This window comes from Nannobrachium achirus (assembly GCF_963921795.1).
Source record: "Nannobrachium achirus genome assembly, chromosome: 16".
NCBI classification, from domain to species: domain Eukaryota; kingdom Metazoa; phylum Chordata; class Actinopteri; order Myctophiformes; family Myctophidae; genus Nannobrachium; species Nannobrachium achirus.
The window spans coordinates 61,846,207-61,871,507 of NC_137823.1; the positions used below are offsets into that span (position 1 = coordinate 61,846,207).

The 25,301-nt window shown below is 42.7% G+C and overlaps 1 protein-coding gene across 1 annotated transcript in view; it reads right to left on the reverse strand.

Moving 5' to 3' along the window:
- Positions 1 to 232: 232 nt before the first annotated feature.
- The window catches only part of ryr3 (ryanodine receptor 3), a gene marked incomplete at both ends in the record, with an annotated part of 321,079 nt that continues 296,010 nt past the window's right edge, over positions 233 to 25,301 (reverse strand). The window contains 11 exon segments of the mRNA XM_080745085.1: positions 233 to 328; positions 1,689 to 1,740; positions 1,861 to 1,961; positions 4,282 to 4,346; positions 5,968 to 6,124; positions 8,309 to 8,443; positions 10,449 to 10,595; positions 11,652 to 11,712; positions 12,816 to 12,943; positions 20,580 to 20,622; positions 21,631 to 21,761. Of these exon segments, the coding sequence (XP_080601211.1) occupies positions 233 to 328; positions 1,689 to 1,740; positions 1,861 to 1,961; positions 4,282 to 4,346; positions 5,968 to 6,124; positions 8,309 to 8,443; positions 10,449 to 10,595; positions 11,652 to 11,712; positions 12,816 to 12,943; positions 20,580 to 20,622; positions 21,631 to 21,761 (1,116 nt within the window).

Consider the following 25,301-nt stretch of genomic DNA (forward strand, 5'->3'; position numbering starts at 1 on the left):
AACCATCAAACGTTTTTTGATCAGTCTTGAGATTATAGTTGAAATAATGTTCCGTTTGAACCGTTTTTTAGAAATTCTTAAGAATGAGTTTTACTTGCTGTCGTTTCAACACGGCGTAGCAGCAGAGCAAAGTCCCGCCAGTGTTCAGGTTTGGTGTTCAGCGCTGCATGTAGATACGGTAGATTAGGGTGTTTTGGGGCAGAAGTAGAAGAGCGCCGCGTCCGCCCACTCTTTAGCCCAACTGGTCCTCATACTGTTTGCGGAAGCAGTCTCCGGCAGGGAAGAAGTCCCAGCATCTCTCCTGGTACATCTTCCACACATATGACTCCTACAGGGGAGAGAAAAGGAGAGTTTTAGCTACACAAATGAACTGGAAATGAAGTGCATGCCATGGTCATTTCTTGTTTTAAAGCAGAGCTAAACAAAGAACACAGTGATTCTTGCTTCAGGTAAAATGTTTTTTCCAACCCACATCAGGTTGAAATGTTGCACAAGTAAAGATCACCATGGTGGGTTGAAACATTGCATAATGTTGCTGTCAGGCTCAAACCTTGTATCTCCGTGTTTCATCTTTTGATAAACAAATGACCTATTTTATATCAAATAGATATAACGTACTGAGAGCTTGCAGCTCTGCTATTTGGGAAGAATTTGGAGAACCTTTCGCGTATAATAATGACATGTCCAAAATTGGGAATTAAAGGAGCTATAGTCAACTTTTTCATTGTAGGGCCGACACTTTGTTTACATCCTAGTCTATAGACTAGAATGTAAACAAAGTGTCGGTCTGACAATGGCCAAAATGATTATTTTATCATTATTTTTATTTTTTGGTGGTCATTTTTGAATGGAAACACATATATGAAGCTTATTTTTTTATAAAATATTTTCGAAACATTATTTTTATTTTAGCACCCGTTTTTCAAGAAAAAGTTGACTATAGCTCCTTTAAGTCTGTCTGTGGGTTTTATACAGATTTAACCAATAAAGCAGGGGTCTTGAACGTGTTTAGGCCAAGGACCCCTTAGTTGAGACAGAGATGAAGCAGGGACCCCCCACTACATATCGTATAAAATTGTGTTGAAGATTTAAAATGTATTACATGGATTATTTCTTATACAGTTTAGACTTGACAGCACTATCATCTGTGTAGGTTGGATTAATGTGTATTTTCATTTACAGTATTTAACCACTTGAACTGTCAATACCTACTATATAGTCTGCTCTTCTTTTCCCTCTACACCAAACCTCTGTGCCAAAAAAAAATAGCAGACAACGCCGAGGCGAGGCGCTGTGAGCTTGTAGATCTGTTATTTTTTGGGCTAATGTTCCACTAAGAATAGGGATTCTAGGGTTCAAATGATCAAACACGATCACACAAAGATTTGGCGGACCCCCTGTAGTAACTCTGAGGACCCCCTAGGGGTCCCAGACCCCCTGTTGAAGACCTCTGCAATAAAGTATATTAAACGGAATAACTATATTGGATCAATTGGCGACACAGGTCCTTTTCATCTATTTTCTGAAAAAGTACCAGTTTTGGACATACAAGGTTTTCACCCAACAGAGAATGACTGCGTCATTGCATTGTTTTATCCCTTTGTTCTCTTAGACAGCCCAGAGTGGACCTTGGTGTTTGTTTTAAGACTAAGAAAAGCTCGTTATATGAAAGCGCGTGCCGTACGTACCTGACCCGTGTGTTCAGTCTCATCCTTATTGATCAGGTACATCAAGAAGAACCTGGAGGAGGGGAGAGTAGTTTTGAGACAAATGAATAACACATGTTATACTCAAATTCATCTTATTTGGTTTAATGTTGAATCATTTTACAGTAGCTGCTCGTGTGCATGCTATGCTCACAGGTAGTTAGCGAGGTTGTGCTCTTGTAAGGTGTGGGTCTCGAAGCCGTGGGGCACCCGATCAAAGTAGTCGTTCCCGATGCCACAGATGAAGCACTTCGTCTGAGAAAGAAAACATAACATTTCTTCTTAACATTTTTCAGGCACATTTAGGGCTGTCACAATTATGACATTTTACATGACGATTAATTGTCACTCATAATTGCGATAATTTAGCCTTTTTACGTTGCACATGCGACACGTTGTGAGCTTGTAGATCTGCTAATTCCACTATTATTGACTTTTAAAAAAATATTATGAACATTTTTCAACATGGAAACGATTATGACAATTATGAAAAATAATCGTGATTATGTCAAATAATTGCGATTAGACGATTATGTAATAATTGTGACGGCCCACACATTCTCATGTTGTTTATGCTTAGATTTTTGGTTTACTCCCCCTGATTCTTGCTTCCTCGTATCGTTTTCCCTTGTGGTTATGACTGGACAATATGTCAATATTACATCAATATCAGGGATCCAAGACTAGATATCCTTTGGATATCGTATTTGTGATATGGATTTTGTCCCTATTGCCAAGCCCTACCTTATGGTGTCACCTCCAGTATGTACCATGCTTCATCTGCTTGGTTATTGGATTATTCATTTCTGTTACTTTAGTCTCACAGCCTTTACATATCACAATTTGTGCATGGAGTGATGACTAGATACAGTTTCTTGTGCAGACATGTCTCCTTTCCGACACTAACCCTATCTCTAACCCTAACCCTAAACCTAACCTCTATGGAAGTGTTGCCACTCCGACAATAAGAAGTCACTGTCGGAGTGGCGACATGTCGGAATGGAGAGCACCCCCTCTTGTGCATACTAGCAGTCATAGGGTCACAGGATGTAGTAGTGTTGTGCATACTAGCAGTCATAGGGCCACAGGATGTAGTAGTGTTGTGCATACTAGCAGTCATAGGGCCACAGGATGTAGTAGTGTTGTGCATACTAGCAGTCATAGGGCCACAGGATGCAGTAGTGTTGTGCATACTAGCAGTCATAGGGCCACAGGATGTAGTAGTGTTGTGCATACTAGCAGTCATAGGGCCACAGGATGTAGTAGTGTTGTGCATACTAGCAGTCATAGGGCCACAGGATGTAGTAGTGTTGTGCATACTAGCAGTCATAGGGCCACAGGATGTAGTAGTGTTGTGCATACTAGCAGTCATAGGGCCACAGGATGTAGTAGTGTTGTGCATACTAGCAGTCATAGGGCCACAGGATGTAGTAGTGTTGTGCATACTAGCAGTCATAGGGCCACAGGATGTAGTAGTGTTGTGCATACTAGCAGTCATAGGGCCACAGGATGTAGTAGTGTTGTGCATACTAGCAGTCATAGGGCCACAGGATGTAGTAGTGTTGTGCATACTAGCAGTCATAGGGCCACAGGATGTAGTAGTGTTGTGCATACTAGCAGTCATAGGGCCACAGGATGTAGTAGTGTTGTGCATACTAGCAGTCATAGGGCCACAGGATGTAGTAATGTTGTGCATACTAGCAGTCATAGGGCCACAGGATGTAGTAGTGTTGTGCATACTAGCAGTCATAGGGCCACAGGATGTAGTAGTGTTGTGCATACTAGCAGTCATAGGGCCACAGGATGTAGTAGTGTTGTGCATACTAGCAGTCATAGGGCCACAGGATGTAGTAGTGTTGTGCATACTAGCAGTCATAGGGCCACAGGATGTAGTAGTGTTGTGCATACTAGCAGTCATAGGGCCACAGGATGTAGTAGTGTTGTGCATACTAGCAGTCATAGGGCCACAGGATGTAGTAGTGTTGTGCATACTAGCAGTCATAGGGCCACAGGATGTAGTAGTGTTGTGCATACTAGCAGTCATAGGGCCACAGGATGTAGTAGTGTTGTGCATACTAGCAGTCATAGGGCCACAGGATGTAGTAGTGTTGTGCATACTAGCAGTCATAGGGCCACAGGATGTAGTAGTGTTGTGCATACTAGCAGTCATAGGGCCACAGGATGTAGTAGTGTTGTGCATACTAGCAGTCATAGGGCCACAGGATGTAGTAGTGTTGTGCATACTAGCAGTCATAGGGCCACAGGATGTAGTAGTGTTGTGCATACTAGCAGTCATAGGGCCACAGGATGTAGTAGTGTTGTGCATACTAGCAGTCATAGGGCCACAGGATGTAGTAGTGTTGTGCATACTAGCAGTCATAGGGCCACAGGATGTAGTAGTGTTGCTTCTATGAACTGGTTCAGGTTGGTTTTAAACAAAGTGATCCTTCGTTGAGTCATCACTATTCTGTGTTGATTATTGGCATTTTTCTTGGTGTATAGAGGCTTTCACAATGTGGTCCATGAGTCGATGAGTCTTATCTGTGTTGACAAAAGGGACTCAAGGCTTACTTACCTCCATGTCCTCCTTCACCTGCTCCTGCTGGTCTCTCAGCTCGCCAAAGGCATCAATGATCAAACCTGTGGGGTCAGAGCAGCTTTGAGCGAGAGCCTTCAGTAGTTTAACAGCCTCAAGCCAATTGTATCTTAGTACAATTGGAGTATGCAGCATGTACTGTAACATGTACTATATCGTCGTTGTCGAGCTGAAACCTTGTATCTCCAAGTTTCAAATGTGTACGTTCTTTTGTAAAGTAAAGCCCTGCTTCATCATACAAGGCGGTCGCACAAAAGTAGTGAAAACAGCAGATCTACAAGCACACAACGCCTCGCGGTGCGAGAAGTTTTGTGCTTGCTGTTTTCACTAGTTTAAATCATTTTTAAAATGATAAATGCAACACCCAACAACAACAATATGTATATATATTATACACACACACAAAGTAGAAAATCATTCCTGTAGAGCTTAACCACTTAAACCCTATAATACTGTATTGACCGGATCCCCCCGGTTTTTATGCTTGGCCCCCTCTTGTCTTCCCTCTACACCAAATTTGTTGGCTGTTATTAGTCTTCCCGAAATAGTGACGCCAGGGTTCGTTTGGTTAAAACCCCCGTCTCTGGAACCCTTTGAACCCCCTTGCTGAAATAAGACAGACTAGGCTCCCCTATGTTAAGGTGCCAGCTACACAGAGCTAGACATTTTTTTGTGCAGTTGGGGCTTGCAGCCATACAAAGCTGGATATTTTGGTTGCGAAGCTGGATATTTTTGAAACCGGATAAATAAGTGGAGACATTGAAAATTATCCGATTCACTGGATCCGTGTAGACATGGAACCCATGATATCTCTGAAGACACACACTACTGTGTGTGTGCTTGTCCCCCTAGTGGAGGTCTGGGGCCTCAGATTATTTTAGACCTAGATATCTTTGTCGTGTGGACCTAGATATTTTTCTATGTGGATATCTGAAAAAACGGGATATATGAAAAACCCAGCTCCGTCTGGCCAAGGCCTAAGTCAACCTCCAGATGTTGTAAAATAATACGCTGTAAACCACTGTTTCTCCAAGTCTGGTCTGGTTCAAACGGACACCGGTCTGTAACTGAGTGAACAGAGGGAATCTTGTTGTAATCATCCCAAGTAAAATCCTATAGTACACTCCAAGAGTTACAGGTCCCCTGGTGGTCCGGGGACCACCCGTTGAGAACCACTGCAGTAAACCATACACAGCTCCACTTGGATTACATGGTTTACATCATGGGTCTTCAACAGGGGGTCCTCAGAGTTACTACAGGGGGTCCTCCAAATCTTTGAGTGATAGAGAGTTTTTTTCTCCTTTTTTCTATTAACCACTTGAACCCTAGTGTCCATATTCTGAGAACTTTAGCCTGCGAGGCGTTGTGAGCTTGTAGATCTGCTATTTGGTGTAGAGGGGAAAAAGAGCAGATTAAGTACAGCGCGCAAGGTCAAGTTTATTAAGTATTGACGGTTCAAGTGGTTAAAATATCTGAAAACACAAATTGACATGAATCCAAAATACACGGATGATCGATCGTGCTGTCAAACAATGACACTATACGGAATCTATGAAAAGGTTGTGGGGGTCCCTGATTCATCTCTCTCTCAACTAAGGGGTCCTTGGCCTGAAAATGTTGAAGACCCCTGGTTTACATGACGCGGGGGGTCACAGCGTCACGCACCCTGAATGATGGCCAGGAGGATGACGATGACGAAGAAGAAGAAGGTGATGTCGAAGAGGATGCGGTAGAGCTCGTAGGGGTCTCCTGCCGGGTCCTCCAGCTCGTCACCGATGCCGCCTCCGGCCCTCACTCCCACGTACATGTGGAACAGGTAGCACTGAGGGGGAGGAGAGAGCAGAGGACACGTTTAACCCATTTAGACCGAGTACATGTTATTATTTTATGCTTTACCTATTGAAAAATAGCAGATGTAGATCTGCTATTTTTTTTTAAGCATGAAAATTTGAATTTTGACCCAATTCTATAAGTGTCTTTTGAATCCTTCTAAGGTTTTTTGAAAAACCTATGTTTCTATGTCAGCAATCTGGCTAGCCATCGTCAAAGAAAAGGTCCTTTTCACTTAAAGGGCCAGTTCACCTCTGGGACAACCAGATCTCATTTTATTGTTGTTTGGGACAACACAATCCTGAGTTATTTTTTGTGTTCAATCTGTGTTTTGAGATATTTTAGTATTTCAGCATGACTAGTGATGCATTTTGCATCGTATGAGTCATCATGCTGCACCATGATACAAAATGCATCATCATTCAAACTCAGGATTGTGTCCCAAACAACAATAAAATAAGATCTGGTTGAAGGTGAACTGGCCCTTTAACTGGAGCTCAGTTAGTCTGCTCTTGAGTGGTTCTCAAACTTTTTCATGTGAAGGACCCCTAAAATGATATGTATTTGGCCACGGACCCCCATCTCAAAATATTTAGTTCCAGGGACCACCCAGAAGCAAAATTTGAGTTACAAACGTTCGCTTTAAAAAATACATATATTCAAAGATTTGCACACATTTTCACAACTTTTTTAAAAATAGCAGATCTACAAGCTCGCAGCGCGGCACCAAGTGCCGCGCTGCGAGCTTGTAGATCTGCTATTTTTCAATAGTTAAAGCATTCAATGATTCTAGGCCTCAAGGGCTTAAAAGGTCTGATTCACCAGCGCTGTGAGTCATAATGTTCTGAAAGCTACGAGATCGATTGGTTAATGGATTGTTTGTGCCGAGGTTAATGAAGAACATGGGTCAGATGGTTAGTCCACTCCTGAGACACCGAGGGCAGCAGTGGATCAGGAGGTAGAAGTGGAAGGTTCCTGGTTCAGATAGATGGATCCCTGTAAGCCAAATGATGTCATGATGACAAGCTAACGTCCTCCGGTGACTCCGGTGACATTCAGAACTAGCTCTGATAACAGACCATATGGGGATGACGTCATATGGACTTATGGATTATTGTTATTTTGTTTGTAATTGTGGGCTCGCCTGAAAGGTGAGAACACTATGTTATCTTAGTTATTTATAGAGTTACGCTGCAGACAGTACAAAGGCAAGGAGGGCCCTTAGCCAATGAGGCGCAATCGAGGTGTGGAAAATCTGGGAGTGGTGTTAGCTGGAGTATTGATTGAGCTTCACATGACAGTTAGCACACTGTAGAATATAGTCACGAGCGAGCCCACACTGTTTCGTAGGAACAGTATCTCTAGTGTTAGTTGAAATTTGAGCATGTAAGGTTATATTCTGGGACATATCTGACTAGTTATGATATTTATCTGGCCTCGATCGGACCCTCTCTGATTAATCCAGGACGTCCGTTTTGGTGGGCAGGATTTATGTTGGTTGAAACCAGGTGATATTCTAGACCAGATCTGACTAGTCATGGTTTGACTTGATCTGGCCCCAATGGAGACGTCACTGATTGGTCCAGGTCCTGGCCGTGCTTGCTGGGATAGATACCTTTATTATCCCAATGGGGGAAATCAGTCGCCCAGAGGCAGCACAGCAGTTAAGGTTACAATGTGACAGAGAAGTAAGAAAAGAAAAAAGTACTCTGCCTGGGTTAGTGTCCTTGAACTGCTCCCAATGAGCAGGTTGCTGCCTTAGGGTGCCCTCAGACCAAAATACCTATGAGAGTGGAATCCGCGTTCCACCAATGCATTTCAATGAGAGTGAAGCAGTTTCATGCCAGCAGAGGATTTCTGCAAAAAACGCTCCCTTCTCATTGAAATGCATTGGCGGAACGCAGATTCCACTCTCATAGGTATTTTGGTCTGAGGGCACCCTTACATGGTTTTCTCCACTGTCAGTGGTAAATGTACTCCTCATTGTAAAGCGCTTTGTATAAAAGGCTCTAGTCTATATAAATGCATTTTTTATCATTTTCTTAGAATTAGAATATCTGGAAGGACTCAGAATGGGAGTTATCATTTTTGCTTTGATTTATTTACGCTCCTCATTAGTCTTGAAGAGCGTGACGTTGATTAAATGTGGTCAGAGCTTGTGGCCTGGGGGACTCACCGTCATCATGTCGTCACATTTCATGTCGGGCTCGTCCTCGTCCTCGCTCTTGTTGTAGAACTTGCGGAAGAAGTTGAAGGCCACTACGGTGTAGAGATAGACCACCACGGCCAGAAGGCCCACCGTCAGCACCAGCTGTGAGCAGAGAAAACCCCCCGTCAGTAACGTGAAACAGGACCAAGAGGACCAACTGTACCCAGTAAAGTCCTCTCTGTTAATTAGTTTCCTGTGTAACTAGTGAGTGTGTACACGTGTACACGTTCAGAGTTAAATGAACTGTTATTGAATTTGACTGTGTAGGGCAGTATTTCTCAAACTTTCTCAAGGTTATACAAATGGACCTGTTGGTCCATTTGATTTCGCAGTTAGACTTGTATGGGTCAATTTAGACCTTCCTAAAGGAACCCGCAAAGTCCCTGGAATCCACTTTGAGAACCTACTGGTGTAGTAGGGAACTCTCGCAGCATGGAATGTCCTTGGGAAGTATAGTACATGTGGGAGATTGAGAGGTTTGCATTCACACCTAAGACCCCAAGGTGTGAATCCATGTTAAAACATGTAACCTTCCTTGTAAAGTGTTTCTCAACCTGTGGGTCGGGACCCCTAGGGGGGGTCCCCAAATTATTTTTGGAGGTCCCCAGATGATTAACTTAATGTGAAACATTGTTTTTTCACACACCAGTAAGCAAACCAACATTAAGTTTAAGTGTATAGAGGATATCTGCACATTTTTAAAGTGACAATTTAAGGACTTTTTAATATCTCTAAAATTACAAATTAAACATTGGCCAAATTGTAAAATATTAGAGGCAGAAATTGTGAAAATAGACGATCTACATGAGCATGTAGATCGGCTATTTTCACAATAGAACCGTGTTATACAAAATGTAATGCCTCAACTCTTCGTGCTGTCAGAGTGAGGGGGTCCCCAGTTAAAATATGATTATTTTGGGGGTCGTGGCCTGAAATGGTTGAGAACCACTGACCAAGTAGAACCTGGGATGTCTGTCATTGCTTGCTCACTTAGCAGTTGTCTTGTCTGCCTCCACAGTGCACTTTTAACCACACGAATCCTAGCATCCCTATTCTTGCGAACATTCAGCAAAGAAATATCTACAAGCTGTGTTGTGAGCTTGTAGGCTATTTTCCGCAAAGATATTTGGTGTTGAGAGAAAAAAAATGAGCAAACCTAGTTTGCTTTGGGCTTTAGGACTGTGACTAGGATTCTTGGACTTGGCTCTCAGGTGTCGTCTCTTAGAGTCTTATTGTATCTTAATACAATCTTCAGTCTGCTTAGAATTTAGTCTGCCCTTGAGGGGATTGAAGTCACCGAAGTATATAGGGTTTAAGTTACCACTGAGGATACGTATCAGTTGGTAAACCTTCCAGTTGCACACTTTGCTTCAGCTATTAAATTACCATCACCTCAGTTAACCTTTGTTAACAAGGGGAGGACATACTGTGTACAGATTTAAATAAACAAACATTTAGTTTAATATTTGTGTCTTTATTATTATGCGCCATACTGATGTTATAAGGTTGTTCTGTATTTTGTCATACTGGCAAAGCCGTGTATTATCTATTCCTCTTTGAGAGGCATAGATATTACACAGCTTGGCCAGAGGCCCTCTTGGCCAGTTCACACTCGTAAAAGAGACTTTGTCTCAATGTGGTTTCATACTAGTTAAATAAAGGTTACAAAAGAAAATACTGTCTGCACTCTGCACACTGGTGATGCTGAAACAGCTCCACAGTATTTTGTTATTACGTCGTCAACGTTTCAACCAATCAGATCTTCATCAGGACATATATGTATGGTATACCTTCCTCATGCGTAGATAAAAATGTGTGGCTTATTTATAAATGATATATTCATTTCTGACAATGCCAAGTGTGGTCAGACAGTTAGACACTCTAGCTAGGCTCTATTTCATCATTCCAACTGGATGAGCTACTGTATGTGTATGGCTTTCACCACAGCCTTCCTCTAGGCATTTCTCACAAGGAAGAAGGGAGGTAATAATAAACAGGGAAGTTGTTTCTGCAGAGATACAAGTCATTCCCTATTCCCTGGATATACAGCCTGCCGGACTGTGGTGCTTTGTCTCCCTCTGGTGGTGGCCAAGGGTTCAACACTCACCTGTTTGCCGTTGTGAGTGACAGAGGACAGGATGGTGCGGAGTGGCTTCAACACCATGGCGATGTCCAGCAGGTGGGCGGCGAAGAAGAAGTTGTTGTAGTGTCCGAAGGAAGACATGCTGGTGTACCAGATCAGATACAAGAAGTACTGCAAAGAGAAAGAAAGGCTTCGTTATCAGGCACGTTCACACATAGATATCAAAGGGGGCTTGAGCCCCTGCCCTTTTATCTGTCTGTAAAAAGTGCCCTCTCCAGACCATGAATGCAGTTTTTACTATGGTGAAAGAAATACAAATGCCCCCTCTTTCCATGCCATACCTGAAGGCAGCATTCAAGAGAATTGCCTTGTCCAAACTCTCACGAATTTAAATGGAGCATCTTATGTTGAAAGAATTTCCCTCTCTGTGTAGAAATCCATGCCGTACGCCACATCTCCAGTATTGCCTTTTTTATGCTTAGTTCAGTGTAGTATCAAGTACTGAAAATAGCCGACCTCCAAGCTTGGAGGTCTGCTATTTTCAATATTTTCACCAAAAGGCCCTTTTAGAAATTTCAGCCCCTGCCTCTCTAACATTCTCTGAAAGTCCATGAACTGCAGCATTGTCATTTACGCAAGCCTTTGTGTTTCAGGTATCGACACCATGCCACCAAAACAGGACCTGGGTATGGCTGCTAACATTCTCTGCACGTCTCTGTTTGTTATTGTGAGTGCTGCCCTGTTCCGTATGTCAGTTCAATTCAGTTTGATCTTACCTCCCATTCTTCTCAAACATCTTAAATGTTGAACAATTATTTTCAGTGAATGTCGTGGTACATGAACTATTTCCATTGGCAGTATTTGCTTTATTTAGATTAGCTGGAAACGGAGAGCTGAGGACACAGAGTAGTAAAGGACTTGCAACACACGTGTCCAGTTGTAATCGAACCCAGGAAGTTGTGTTGGTTTGATATACAGTGCTATCTGCCATAATCACTGTGTATCACTGATATCTGTCATGTTTAATAAACACTAGACATAAAGATGACACTTTGGATTTACTATACGCAGGACAATAATATCAAAGAACCCTTCTCTTAATTGTGTCAGTCATCTAATTTACTTAATCCTTAAAATAAATAATTATATCTATTCTTTTCTTTTATGTAGCACTTAAAACAGAATTTTAAAGTTCTTCACGCAGGGTAGAAATGTGGATTTACTTACGTTGTCTGTCAAAACCACACCCATTTTCCACCAGTGGTACTTGGTATCGATGGAGCTCAGCCTGTTCAGAACATAAAACGCTTGTGAATTAACAACCATGTACTGCTACCACTATCATGTCACTCATGCATTACTTTACTTTAAATAGTCTACAGTTACACGTTTGTTATGGAACGGTCTGCTCACTGCCATCTGAGGCAGTCCAACTTTCACTTGTTTTAACAAAATTTCCGATTATAAAAACACCTTCTAAATCCTGGCCTACGTTTTCTGAAAAAATATTTATTCAAAACTTACAAATAGCATAGCAATAACAACCGCAAAATAGGTTTCCGGATTGAAAGGTATGTATAATTAAATATAGGGGTTCCTAAATGCCCGGGTTAAACTCAACATAAAAGATTGGCTACGAGAACATCAATCATGAGACAGTTTAATTACCAGTAAGACTCCCTAATCGGGAGATAAGCGACCGTCAGGTCGGCCCCGGCTCTCCCAAGCGCTCCTAGCCCGAGTTACGGCATTTTATGTGCGCTGCAGTGGCAGGGGGTCCTCCACTGGGGGCGCCACCACTTTTGCATCCGTTCTGGAGCACCAGGAGTCGGTGGTCCCCGGGAATTCCCCGTGAGCATCCCCGTTGGGGTGGTCATTTGGTCATTTTTGCGCATTTGGTCATTTTTTACATCTGGGGGTCCCCCAGGGACCTGGGGGTCCCTGGAGCTCCGGGGGTCCTTGGAGGTTGTAGTTTGGCAGGCAAGGAGTGTGTGTGCAAAATCTGGCATGGATCGGGGCAACGGTTGCTTCTTTCGCAAAGCAAAGCCCTGCTTCATCATACAAGGCCGTCGCACAAAAGTAGTGAAAACAGCAGAGCTACAAGCACACAACGCCTCGCTGTGCGAGGCGTTGTGTGTTTGTAGATCGGCTGTTTTCACTAGTTTAAATCATTTTTTAAAATGATAAATGCAAAACGAACATTTTTGGACATACAAGGTTTCCACCCGACAGCGACGCTATATTTTAGGCCTGCTTTTAGGCTAGCTGTGGTTAAAACAGTGTGTGAGTAGGGGAGCTCGTTACTAACCAGGACAGCAGTGAGGCCTCCTTCTCCACAGTCTCTATAGTGTGTATTAAAACAGTGTGTGAGTCGGGGAGCTCGTTACTAACCAGGACAGCAGTGAGGCCTCCTTCTCCACAGTCGCTATGGTGGGGTCAAAGTCCAGGGCACTCTTATCCAGACCCAGCAGCTCAGCGATGCGCTCAGCACCGTACATGTCTCCATACTTGTTGATCACCTGCACCCAGCACAGCACAGCACAGCACAGCACAGCACAGGACAGCAGAGAGTCAGCTCTGAACCCACAGCCTCACTTCATTCAGTTATGTCATATTCAATCAATCTTTATTAGCGGACTCAGGTCCATAAAACAGGGTACAAGACATAAAACAGTGTACAAGACATAAGAGAAACACGACAGGCAATAAAAATCAATAGGAAAATGTAAAATAAATAGTACATAACTTAGCCCACAGGAAAAACACACAGGCATTTTAGCTAGTGTACCCTTAGTCTGGATGTATAGCGTGAACTGCTCATAAGGGGGCTTGAAAGCGCCACAATAATGCCGTTAGTAGATACATCCAAACTTTTTCATAAATTTGAACATTAAGTTTCTTAAAAGTGCTTTAAAAGTCCTCACTCCAGCAGTGACAAACATCTCACTAGCACTGCCCCCTCAGGGTTTTGTAAGGAGTATTCTCATAGCATCATTATATGCAACTTGCAGCCTATGCATACTAGATTTCTTATAAGATGACCATAGGTGAGCACTGGGCAGTATAGAGCGGTGTGCAATGTCTTAAACAATGACACTTAAACTTTAGTAGAACATTGACTGAACTTACGAGCAATGTCTAATTTACTAAAAGAAAATCTACAATTATATATCAGTGGTTTTCAAAGTTGGGTCCAGGAGACAGTTCCAAATGGACCCAAGAGGCTAAAAATCCATTTGTATACTCGTCCTTCAAATTAAAATGTTTCAGAACCACTGTTCTATACAGACCATGATACTTACTGATATATTACTGACCACGATAATAATGACATGATGCTGACCATGATACGATACTGACATGATCTGAGAAGAACTGACCAGCTCCATGAGTCTGGCAAAATAGACAAACCAGAACACCCATGGCCAGATCTCAATTTTGGGGATGAGAAAGGGTTCATATATTTTCAAATGTATATGTATATTCTAGAGTATAGAGTAAAACAAACTGAACTTTTGTTGTGTTCATTAAAACAATAGAATAATAAATCCCCTCCACATGGACTCTGCCTTGTCGTGGCGTGGAGGCTTGTGTGCTTCTGTGATCCTCTGGGTTCACCAGAGGACTGCAGAGGCCTGACCAAAGAGTCCTACTTCATAACAGCACTGCATTGTGATCTAGTAGCTATAGACTGGTCCCAAAGAAAATTGCACAGTAGGCATTTTTGAGGAAAAGTTTCTATATGATTTTTATGCTCTGAATCCATTTCTGCCGTCTGCTAAGTGATACGGGTCACCGTTTTGTCATAAATTGAGATAATGCGCAAATGTAATATCACTGAAACCCAAAGAAACTGATACAAGCACTTGATCAGTTTCTATATGATTTTTATGTGCTGAATCCATTTTTGCCGTATGCCGAGTGATACGAGTCACCGTTTTGTCATAAATTTTTAAAAAAATGCAAATGAGCAAATGTAAAGAAACTGATACAAGCACTTAATGTGTTGTTTCTATATGATTGCTTTTCATGTTGTCAGAGGAATTATAAAAACAAAAACAAGACTTTTTTTCACCGACATAAAGTGGATTCTTATTCATTTTTCATATTTCAAAAAATGCTGACTGCCGACTTTTCCTCAAAAATGCCTACACAGTTCACCTTTTGGGCATTTAGGGACTTGCTTAGTCCATTCTCCACCTCTCCAGGTTAGAGTTAGCAGCAGTGTGAGTTGATTGTACATCTAGTAGCTGTCTTAGTCCATTCTTCACATCTACGGGTTATAATTGGACCAATGAACTACTAAACTGTTAATGGCCGCCACTGAAGACAGAGTATGTCCGTCAATTAGTCTTTTCATTGTTTTATATTAAATTGCCGTATCTCGTACCCCGGAGGGACTCAGTTTCCCATGATGCTTTGGGTGATGACGTCATCCGCATATCCGGATGTCCGTTCAGGCCAATGGTAGAGAATTCAGAAAAATGTATTTATCTAGGATTCTACTCCCAGATTGTGTCGATCGCCAAAAAGGCGTTTTTTTCAACGGACCATAACTAAACAATGGAGCGTCGCGGTAAAAATGTTCAGCCATCCGTGCTTTTGTTATGGTCCGTAGAGAAGGGCTTGTTTAAAACAAGAACGTGATCTGGAGATGGATTACAAGATACATCCATTTTCCTTCACAGCAAACCATTGCAGTAAACTGAGGTTTTCATTTCCGGATGACTACATCTCCCGAAGGATTATGGTAATTTGAGTTTTTGTGTCAGTGCTGGGTACCACAGACCGCATGCCACGGTTTACAATAGGAAAAGCACCCGACAGTCAGATTTGAAATCCCGACTTTAGTCAGGATAGGCATAGGCACCCTGTGTGTTAATACCTGACCATCATTGTGTTAATAATAATAATGATGATGATGATGATGATGATGAATTATACTGAATGACTTTTCTCTTTCACTGCTGTACAGTGTGACTGACTCTGCTGCCCCCTGCTGTCCTGACTGCCTTCCTGAACAACATGGACGTGTCACCAATGTAAGTCCCTCATCAAAGATACACAATGCTGGACCCCATCCACTGTACTCTAATGCAGGGGTTTTCAAACTTTTTCGTCTCAGGGCACCCCATACATATTTGTTTTAATCCCAGGCACCCCTACATTATAATCTTCACTCCCAGCACCTTATATTTATAGCATAAATCGTCGTTGTCGGGTGGAAACCGTTCGTTATGTATTTATCATCTAAAATATGTACTAAACTAGTGAAAACAGCAGATCCCTGGACTTCTGTCACGGCACCCCAGGGTGCCCCGTCACCCACTTTGAAAACCCCTGCTCTAATGGATCCACTGTGATCCACTGTTTTCCAATGGATTCAACTGAGTTATGTTTATACTGAGTTACATTTATATAAGTCATACATCCACATAGTCATTGTTATAAGGTGATCAAAGGAATAGGCTGAGGCTGAAAGCTTATCCTACGTATTCATGGAGTAAAATACATTGATCAGTTATCCACGAGTTTCCAACGTCCCATCGTGCGTTGTGCAGAAATGCTAATTTTCGCGGAAACAGGTGGATAGAAGAATTTTAAACACTTCTATAACTGATCAATGTATTTTATTCTATGCATACGTATGTAGGATAGGCATCCATCCATAAGCTTTCAGTTTCAGACTATTCCTTTTGATCACCTTGTAACAATGACTATGTGGATGTTTGTAAAAGAAGTGTTAAATAACAATACATTCTGATAGTAACAAGGACACCTGTTACTGAACAAACACTCCATAGAAATGATTACTATCACAACATAGAGCTACTGTATTTAACACATATCCTCTAATTAATAGAGCTACTGTATTTAACACATATCCTCTAATTAATAGAAACAGAACACAAACAAGGATGAGACAACCTGATAAAGACACTGGTATGGAACTCCTGGTTTACTGGGATGGGGTTCAATTCCCCACGGTGTCCTATCTGTCATCATCTATCACACTAACTACTATCTTCTATCATAACTACTATCTTCTATCATATCTATCATATCATGTTAACTACTAAATCGGTGTCCTATCTGTCATCACTACTATCATATCATGTTAACTACTAAATCGGTGTCCTATCTGTCATCACTACTATCATATCATGTTAACTACTAAATCTTCCATCTAAATCTACTATCATTTCATGTTAACTACTAAATCTACTCCTCTTCTATCATATCATGCTAACTGATATCATCTCATCTATTGCAAATCTCTCTCTGTCCCTGGCTCCTCCCCTTCCTCTCTCCGACTCCGCCCCTAACTACTAAATCTTCCATCTAAATCTACTATCATTTCATGTTAACTACTAAATCTACTCCTCTTCTATCATATCATGCTAACTGATATCATCTCATCTATTGCAAATCTCTCTCTGTCCCTGGCTCCTCCCCTTCCTCTCTCCGACTCCGCCCCTTCCTCTCTCAGACTCCACCCCTTCCTTTCCTTGGCTCCTCCCCTTCCTCTCTCTGACTCCACCCCTTCCTTTCCTTGGCTCCTCCCCTTCCTCTCTCCGGCTCCTCCCCTTCCTCTCTCCGACTCCACCCCTTCATTTCTTAGCTCCTTTCCTTGGCTCCTCCCCTTCCTCTCTCCGGCTCCTCCCCTTCCTCTCTCTGACTCCGCCCCTTCCTTTCCTTAGCTCCTCCCCTTCCTCTCTCCGGCTCCTCCCCTTCCACTCTCGGACTCCTCCCCTTCCTCTCTCCGGCTCCTCCCCTTCCTCTCTCAGACTCCACCCCTTCCTTTCCTTAGCTCCTCCCCTTCCTCTCTCTGGCTCCTCCCCTTCCTCTCTCCGACTCCACCCCTTCCTGTCCCCGGCTCCTCCCCTTCCTCTCTCTGACTCCTCCCCTTCCTCTCTGCCTCTGTTAAGATTCCAGCCGGTTGTGTATGTTTTTGCTATAACCGCTGCCCTGTATTGTCTGGAAACCACGTGGAGGACACGGCCCCCCACGCGCCCACTGCTCACGCATTGATGGGTAATTTTCAGGACCCGACACGGGATTTGAACCAAGCGGTGAAGCCTGTTGCTACACACGTCAAGGTATCCTGCGACACTAGTCTCTAAGACTAGTCCGCTGCGCCACTGGTCCCGGCCAATTCACACTGCTTTCTGGGCTGCTTTTAAAGTTGTTCTTCTGGAAATCAGTTCTCAAAGTAAAGAGATGAGTGGGGTTTGAACCCATAACCTCTTGGTCATCTACCCAGTGCTCTAACCCACTGAGCTATTTGCTGGCTTCTAGAACATGGTTTTCCATCCTATTAGAGGAACTCTGGAAATCAGTATTCAAAGTAAAGAGATGAGTAGGACTCAAACCCATAACCTCTTGGTCATCTATCCAGTGTCTAACCCACTGAGCTATTTGTTGGCTTCTAGAACATGGTTTTCCATCCTATTAGAGGAACTCTGGAAATCAGTATTCAAAGTAAAGAGATGAGTAGGACTCAAACCCATAACCTCTTGGTCATCTATCCAGTGTCTAACCCACTGAGCTATTTGTTGGCTTTTAGAACACGGTTTTCCATCCTATTAGAGGAACTCTGGAAATTAGTATTCAAAGTAAAGAGATGAGTAGGACTCAAACCCATAACCTCTTGGTCATCTACCCAGTGCTCTAACCTAGTGAGCTATTTGTTGGCTTCTAGAACATGGTTTTCCATCCTATTAGAGGAACAACAAACAATGATACAAAAGAAAAAAAAAGAAAAGGAAAAGAAGACTTTTAACAGCATACTTTTCTGTCATTTGTTGTGCTTTCTGTGCTGCTTTTTAAGTTGTTCTTCTGGAAATCAGTTTTCAAAGTAAAGAATTGAGTGGGGTTTGAACCCATAACCTCTGGATCATCTACCCAGAGTTCTAGCCTAGTGAGCCATTTGTTGGCTTCTAGAAGATGGTCTTCCATTGTATTAGAGGAACAACAAACAATGATACAAAAGAAAAAAAAAGAAAAGGAAAAGAAGACTTAACAGCATATTTGTCTGTCGTTTGTTGTGCTGTTGCTTGCCTTGTCTAGATGTTTTAATATTTAGGAACCACAATTTTAGTGTCATTATCCTTATACACATAGTAAAGCACAGTGGTTTACTGGATTAAGAGCCTGCCTATAAAACAGAAGTTTGCAGGTTCAATTCCTAGCCTTGTCAAAATGTCCTCTGATCGTTTTAAATATGGGGGTCTGGGGCCAAATACGTCAATTTGTGGGTCATTGATCTGCCATGTTAGCAGCAGGCCACATGTTCAAAACTTTTCCTAGGTGTCATCAACACCTTTAAAAAAAATACAAATATTTCTTATGGGGCTCCTTGGCACTAATTCTTGTCACATGGGGGTCTGCAAACAAATTGGTATCAATGACATGAACATTTTTTTTTGAGGATCAATCTGACTTTTGAAGGGGCAGTCATAGCTCAATGGATAGAGTGAATGCCTAGTAAGCGGATGGTTACAGGTTCAAGTCTCGGCTCTGGTGGCGTGTCAGAGGCATGCCCTCATCAAAGATTATAAAATGATGAAAATAATAAGATAAAGCACTTGATGGTGACAGACGCATTCCTGGTTCAAATGGACCCTTATAAATCTGTGACTCTGAAAGTGTACAAATGCAACCTGCTCGGGCCTCTGGGATTGTTTTCTCTCTCAACAGTAAACATTGTGGGTCCTTGACATGAACATGTTTGAGGATCACTCTAACTTTTGAAGGGGCAGTCATAGCTCAATGGATAGAGTGAATGCCTCGTAAGCAAAAGGTTACAGGTTCAAGTCTCGGCTTGGCATGTCAATGGCATGTACTCACCAAAGATTATAAAATGATGAAAACAATAAGATAAAGCACTTGATGTTGAAAAAAGTGAGGATTCTGACAGACGCATACCAAGGAAAATAAAGAAGTAATGTTCACAATCTGAGGGGTGTGTCACAAACAGAGGTATTGCACATGTGCTGTACAATCTGTCCTGCACCTACACAAAGGCTCAGTAGATGGCAGCGTGTGACCATTAAATGGTAGTGCCTGCTGGGGAATTGCTCTTGGCTTAAATTAAATGTTCTTATGCCACAAAACAAGTAGGCTTATTTGGTGCCCTAATAGGCACAACTATGTGTTGCACATCCCTGAATGAATATTAGCTCAAAGTTATAGAAATCCATCGGATTCTCATCTACTGCTGTTTTACTGATATTGTGTGTGAATTGAAGTGCTTATAAATAAATGAAATGCAAATTAACAGCATAAGAAATTGTGATTTAGTCTTAAGGCATTAGGTCCCGATACCAGTGTACAATTTCCACATATAATACTGTGTAGTCCTGGCAATTCTCCAGTAGACTACATTGTGCGGTCTGTTGAATTCTTTTGCACCATACATTAGTCTGACTACAAGTATGGCACACAGTACAAGTTCTAAGAGATAAACTTCAAAGTACAGGATTATATAAAAGCATCCCTCGAAGACCAATTATTTTCCACAATTGATTGATTTAAAACTTTATTAGAAGTTTGCATAGGAAAAGGTTGTTTCATGACAGCTGGCACAAGGGGTAAGGCCTCCAAAGAGCCTTGGGCTTGTTTCAATTGGGGTCCATTTTTAAAATAAAACACAGCACTATGCAGAAAATATAAGAAAATCTGCAGCTGTTTAGGCGCTTAGTGGAGAGAACAAAACAAACAAACACACACCTCGAGCACTTTTATCTAGCTCCTCTGCTGGAACACTCCACCATGGCAGCTCCAGTTATACTGCGCATGTGCAATACCCCCGCACATTTTGTGACACGCTACTGGATCTCTTCTCCACCAGTCCCTCCCTAACATTTTACTCTTAGTCATCATAGCTTCGTTTTCATTTAGTTTTCGTCAGCGAAAAAAGGTAGACAAACATTTTCGGTCATAGTTTTAGTCTAAAAAATGAACACTGATCCACACAAAGGAGAGCACACAAGGACACACATTATTATAGGTGCAGTGAGGTTACAAAATCATGGTATAATAATATGTCTTCATGATACAATAAGCATGTCACTCAGTACTCTATAACAGCGTCTCCGCCATATGGGGCGGCTGCCAATTATTGCAGAGATGGCAATGCACACACACACTCACCTTACGCTTGACAAACTTGTCCCAATAGTTGCTGGGGAAAGACCTAAAATGGAAGAGGGGAGACGAAGAGATCTTAAGCAACTCAATTACGTAATGACCTTCTGTGTTTAAGAATGGCCACGCTCTATCAGGCTAGTGCAGGGGTCTTCAACAGGGCCCCCCTAGGGGGTCCAACACATTTTTGTGTTTGTCCTTTTTTATATTAACCACTTGAACCCTAACGTCCATATTCTGAAAACAGCGGATCTACAAGCTCACAACGCCTCGCAGCGCGAGGCGTTGTGAGCTTGTAGATCGGCTTTTTTCGGCAAAGAGCTTTGGCGTAGAGGGGAAAAAAGAGCACACTAATTACAGAGTGAAAGTTTATTAAGCATCGACGGCTCAAATGGTTAAATATCTGAAAACACAAATTGACATCAATCCAAAATACACTGATGATTGTGCTGTCAAACGATGAAACAATATGGAATCTATGAACAGGTTGTGTGGGGGTCCCTGCTTCATCTCTCTATTCAACGCACTGCACACACACACACCGAGCTCCGCCTTCCTCCCTCAGCCCTCTCCTCTCGTTCTCTCCTCTCAGTCTAGCCGGCGCAGATCCATCCTATCAACTTATTATCAACGTTGAATGTTTGGAATAATGTAAACGCAGAGAAATAACTAATAAAGGGCTGTCGTAGTAGCCGCACCAACAACGACCTGCAGACTGGCAGCTCAGCGTCTTGGGGAATGAATGGCTTGGCTTTTGGCTCGTTCTGTTTTGGTTGTAGGCTACGTCATTGTATTCATTCAGACTCAGCCCCGATTTGTGAAAATATTAAACCAGTTTGATATTCTAGTAACAGAATCTGGCTCTCAAGTTGGGGTAAAAATCGAGTCGGAACACTACCTCACATTTAACGATTGAATAACGACCGAATCACGGGAGCGCGCCGCAACTTTATTACGACTGAGAAATCTTTTCAAAGTTGTTAGATGTAGGAGGGCCTTAAGGGGTCCTTGGGCTGAACACGTTGAAGACCCCTGGGCTAGTGTAACGGTGACTCACGGTGTGTTGATGACCAGCCTGTCCCACTGGCCCTTGATGTCGTCCTCAGAGGGCTGCTCTGTGATGTAGAGGCCGTCAAACTCCAGCTTCCTGGCAATGTCCTTCTCCCTCTTGAACACCACCAGAGGAACCTGGAGAGAGGGCCAGATCATTTAGGACCTACAACCCTCTTGAACACCACCAGAGGAACCTGGAGAGAGGGCCAGATCATTTAGGACCTACAACCCTCTTGAACACCACCAGAGGAACCTGGAGAGAGGGCCAGATAATTTAGGACCTACAACTCTCTTGAACACCACCAGAGGAACCTGGAGAGAGGGCCAGATCATTTAGGACCTACAACCCTCTTGAACACCACCAGAGGAACCTGGAGAGAGGGCCAGATCATTTAGGACCTACAACTCTCTTGAACACCACCAGAGGAACCTGACGCCAGCGGGGGAGAAAAGTGCTCACGTTTCACTGGAGTAAAGGTACCAATACTGCAATGTAGAAGTACTCTGTTCAGGCATTGACACTAAGGCTTGCCCACCTGCCCCCAGCAGGTAAATAAAACATCAGGGCAGGTGAAGTTTGGTTTCAGGTTGCCCGACCGGGCAAGTTCTCATTTGAGTGGGGACGCAACTGTCTATAAACACAACACGAGGTATCTGTCTAAACACCTGAACGTGGCCAGCGTGATCTGTCTTCTGGTCTGTGGAATGTAAAATAAGAGCACGGTTTACCTATAATGTGCTGTTTTTACTGTTGCTACACTTAAAAATATAAAATAACAAGTGTGAAACCATAGACATATTTAATCATAGCTAAAGTATTTGGTATTTTGGACTTGGAGGTATTTTGCCATTTTTTCAGAAAGTAAAGAAATAAGTGTTAAATTGAACGGTAATTAAAATCTTTACCCATCATTTTATAATGGGCGATTTACTTTTCAGGCAAGTGGGCATGACCTTTGGGCAAGTAGAACATGACCTGTACTTGCCCGATGGGCAAGTGCCTCTGAGACCTTAGTGTCAACCCCTGCTGTTACAAGTTAAAGTCCGCAATTCAAAATGTACTTGAGTAAAAGTATGAAAGTATTGGCATCAAAATATATTTTAAGTACCAAAAGTAAAAGTACAAATTGTTTGAGACAAGTTGTAAGCTTGCAGATCATCTTTGTATATTCAAGTGATTTGTCATAGCCCTGTGCGATGTCACTTTCTATGCTTTATATGTAATTAGTTATTTAGATAGACCCACGGAAGCCACGATCGTGTCCAAGATGTTTTCTTTCAGACGGAAAAGAAAAAATGTTAACGCGGCCGTCCGTCGCTTAGATACGGGCCGTTGGCCCGCATTTCTCGCCGATCAATGTGATTTGGAGAAAGATTCCGAGATAAAGCCATTTTAGTGCAGAGCGATGCATACAGTAGAAGCCAACGGAGATTATTCCCTTCCTGATGATGTCATCACCGAAAGGATCAGTTTTCTTTCACCTGCGGGTCCCAATGACCCAACGCTAGTGTTATTTAATTACCAGGCCTAAAAGCCAAACAGAAATGTCATTTTCATTCATGCTCCATTTTTTCAACGACAGAAAAAAATTCTGGGCCCTGGGTACAAGGATTCACTTCAATTATTGTGTGCTTTAACTATTGTAAATAGCAGATATACAAGCTCACAGTGCAGCACTATTTTTGAATAAACGTGAACGTTTGTGCAAGTCTTTGAACATTTCAAATCCTTCTAAGGTTTTTGAAAAAAACTATTTTTCTATGTCAGTGGTGCTCAAACCTTTTCATGTCAAGGACCCCCAAAATGATATGTATTTGGCCGCGGACCCCCATCTCAAAATATTTAGTTCCAGGGACCCCGCCAGAAGCAAAATTTGAGTTACAAATGTTTGCTTAAAAAAACACATATATTCAAAGATTTGCACACATTTTCACGACTTTTCAAAAATAGCAGATCTACAAGCTCGTAGCGTGGCACTCGGTGTGTGGCACTCGGTGCCAAATCTGCTATTTTTCAATAGTTAAAGCCATCAAATAATTAAGGCCCCCCTCCACATTGGGCCCTAGTAACTTAAGCCTCTATCAGAGTCCAGGGTGAAGAGCTATTCAACGCAAATTTTAGGTGATAAGCTATCCACCTAAAGTGAGAAAACAAGTGGAGGCCATCATAGTCAGTCACGGTGAAGTCCTAACACTGTGACTGACTGGTCTAGATCGACCAATCAGTGAACGGGGTGATGGGCCGATCTGTCTGATAGTAAAAACAGAGAGATGAGTCGGGGTTCGCGGTGGATAGCTCTTCACCGCGAGTAATGGCGTAATGTTGTAGTTTTATGACTTAAAAAGACTACACCGCCTACTATGATAGGGGCTTAAGTCCCACTTTCCCCCTGCCTGTGACGCCCCCTGGTCATGTGTGTTCTCCAACTGATCCAAAATGCAGCGGCACGACTGGTCTTCAACCAGCCTAAGTTCTCACATGTCTCCCCTTCTCCGCAGCCTCCACTGGCTTCCGGTTGCGGCCCGCACTGAATACAAAACTCTGATGCTGACCTTCAAAGCAGCCAAAGGTATGGCTCCTCCATACCTCCAAAACCTGATCAACCCCTACACCCCCACCCGTGCACTTAGATCAACCAACACAGGGATGTTGACAGAACCCTCGCTAAAAACCCCAGGGCAAAAATCCACTCGTCCGAGACAGTTTGCCCTCCTGGCCCCCAAGTTGTGGAATAAACTCCCTGTCGCACTTAACAACGGACTCACTCGCTAGCTTTCGCCGAGGACTGAAGACTCACCTTTTCAGACTCCACCTAAACCCTTAGCACTACTGGAAAAATCAATGACCATACATGAAGCTAGTTAGCATTTGTTTTTAGGTTTTTAGAAACCTTTTTTTTACGGATTATATATATATATATATATATTTTTTTTTCTAGATATATATTCATTCACATTTATTATATTGTTATATGTACTGACACTTAATCTTGTTTATTATTGTGATGTTTATTTGCTTATTGTAAGTCGCTTTGGATTAAAAGCGTCTGCTAAATGCCTAAACTGTAAACTGTTCCTACCTTCAGTAGGTAGTAGCCCACCAGACAGAGACTATGTGTGTTCCTACCTTCAGTAGGTAGTAGCCCACCAGACAGAGAGACTATGTGTGTTCTTACCTTCAGTAGGTAGTAGCCCACCAGACAGAGAGACTATGTGTGTTCTTACCTTCAGTAGGTAGTAGCCCACCAGACAGAGAGACTATGTGTGTTCCTACCTTCAGTAGGTAGTAGCCCACCAGACAGAGAGACTATGTGTGTTCCTACCTTCAGTAGGTAGTAGCCCACCAGACAGAGAGACTATGTGTGTTCTTACCTTCAGTAGGTAGTAGCCCACCAGACAGAGTAAGGAGACTATGTGTGTTCCTACCTTCAGTAGGTAGTAGCCCACCAGACAGAGAGACTATGTGTGTTCCTACCTTCAGTAGGTAGTAGCCCACCAGACAGAGAGACTATGTGTGTTCTTACCTTCAGTAGGTAGTAGCCCACCAGACAGAGAGACTATGTGTGTTCTTACCTTCAGTAGGTAGTAGCCCACCAGACAGAGAGACTATGTGTGTTCCTACCTTCAGTAGGTAGTAGCCCACCAGACAGAGAGACTATGTGTGTTCTTACCTTC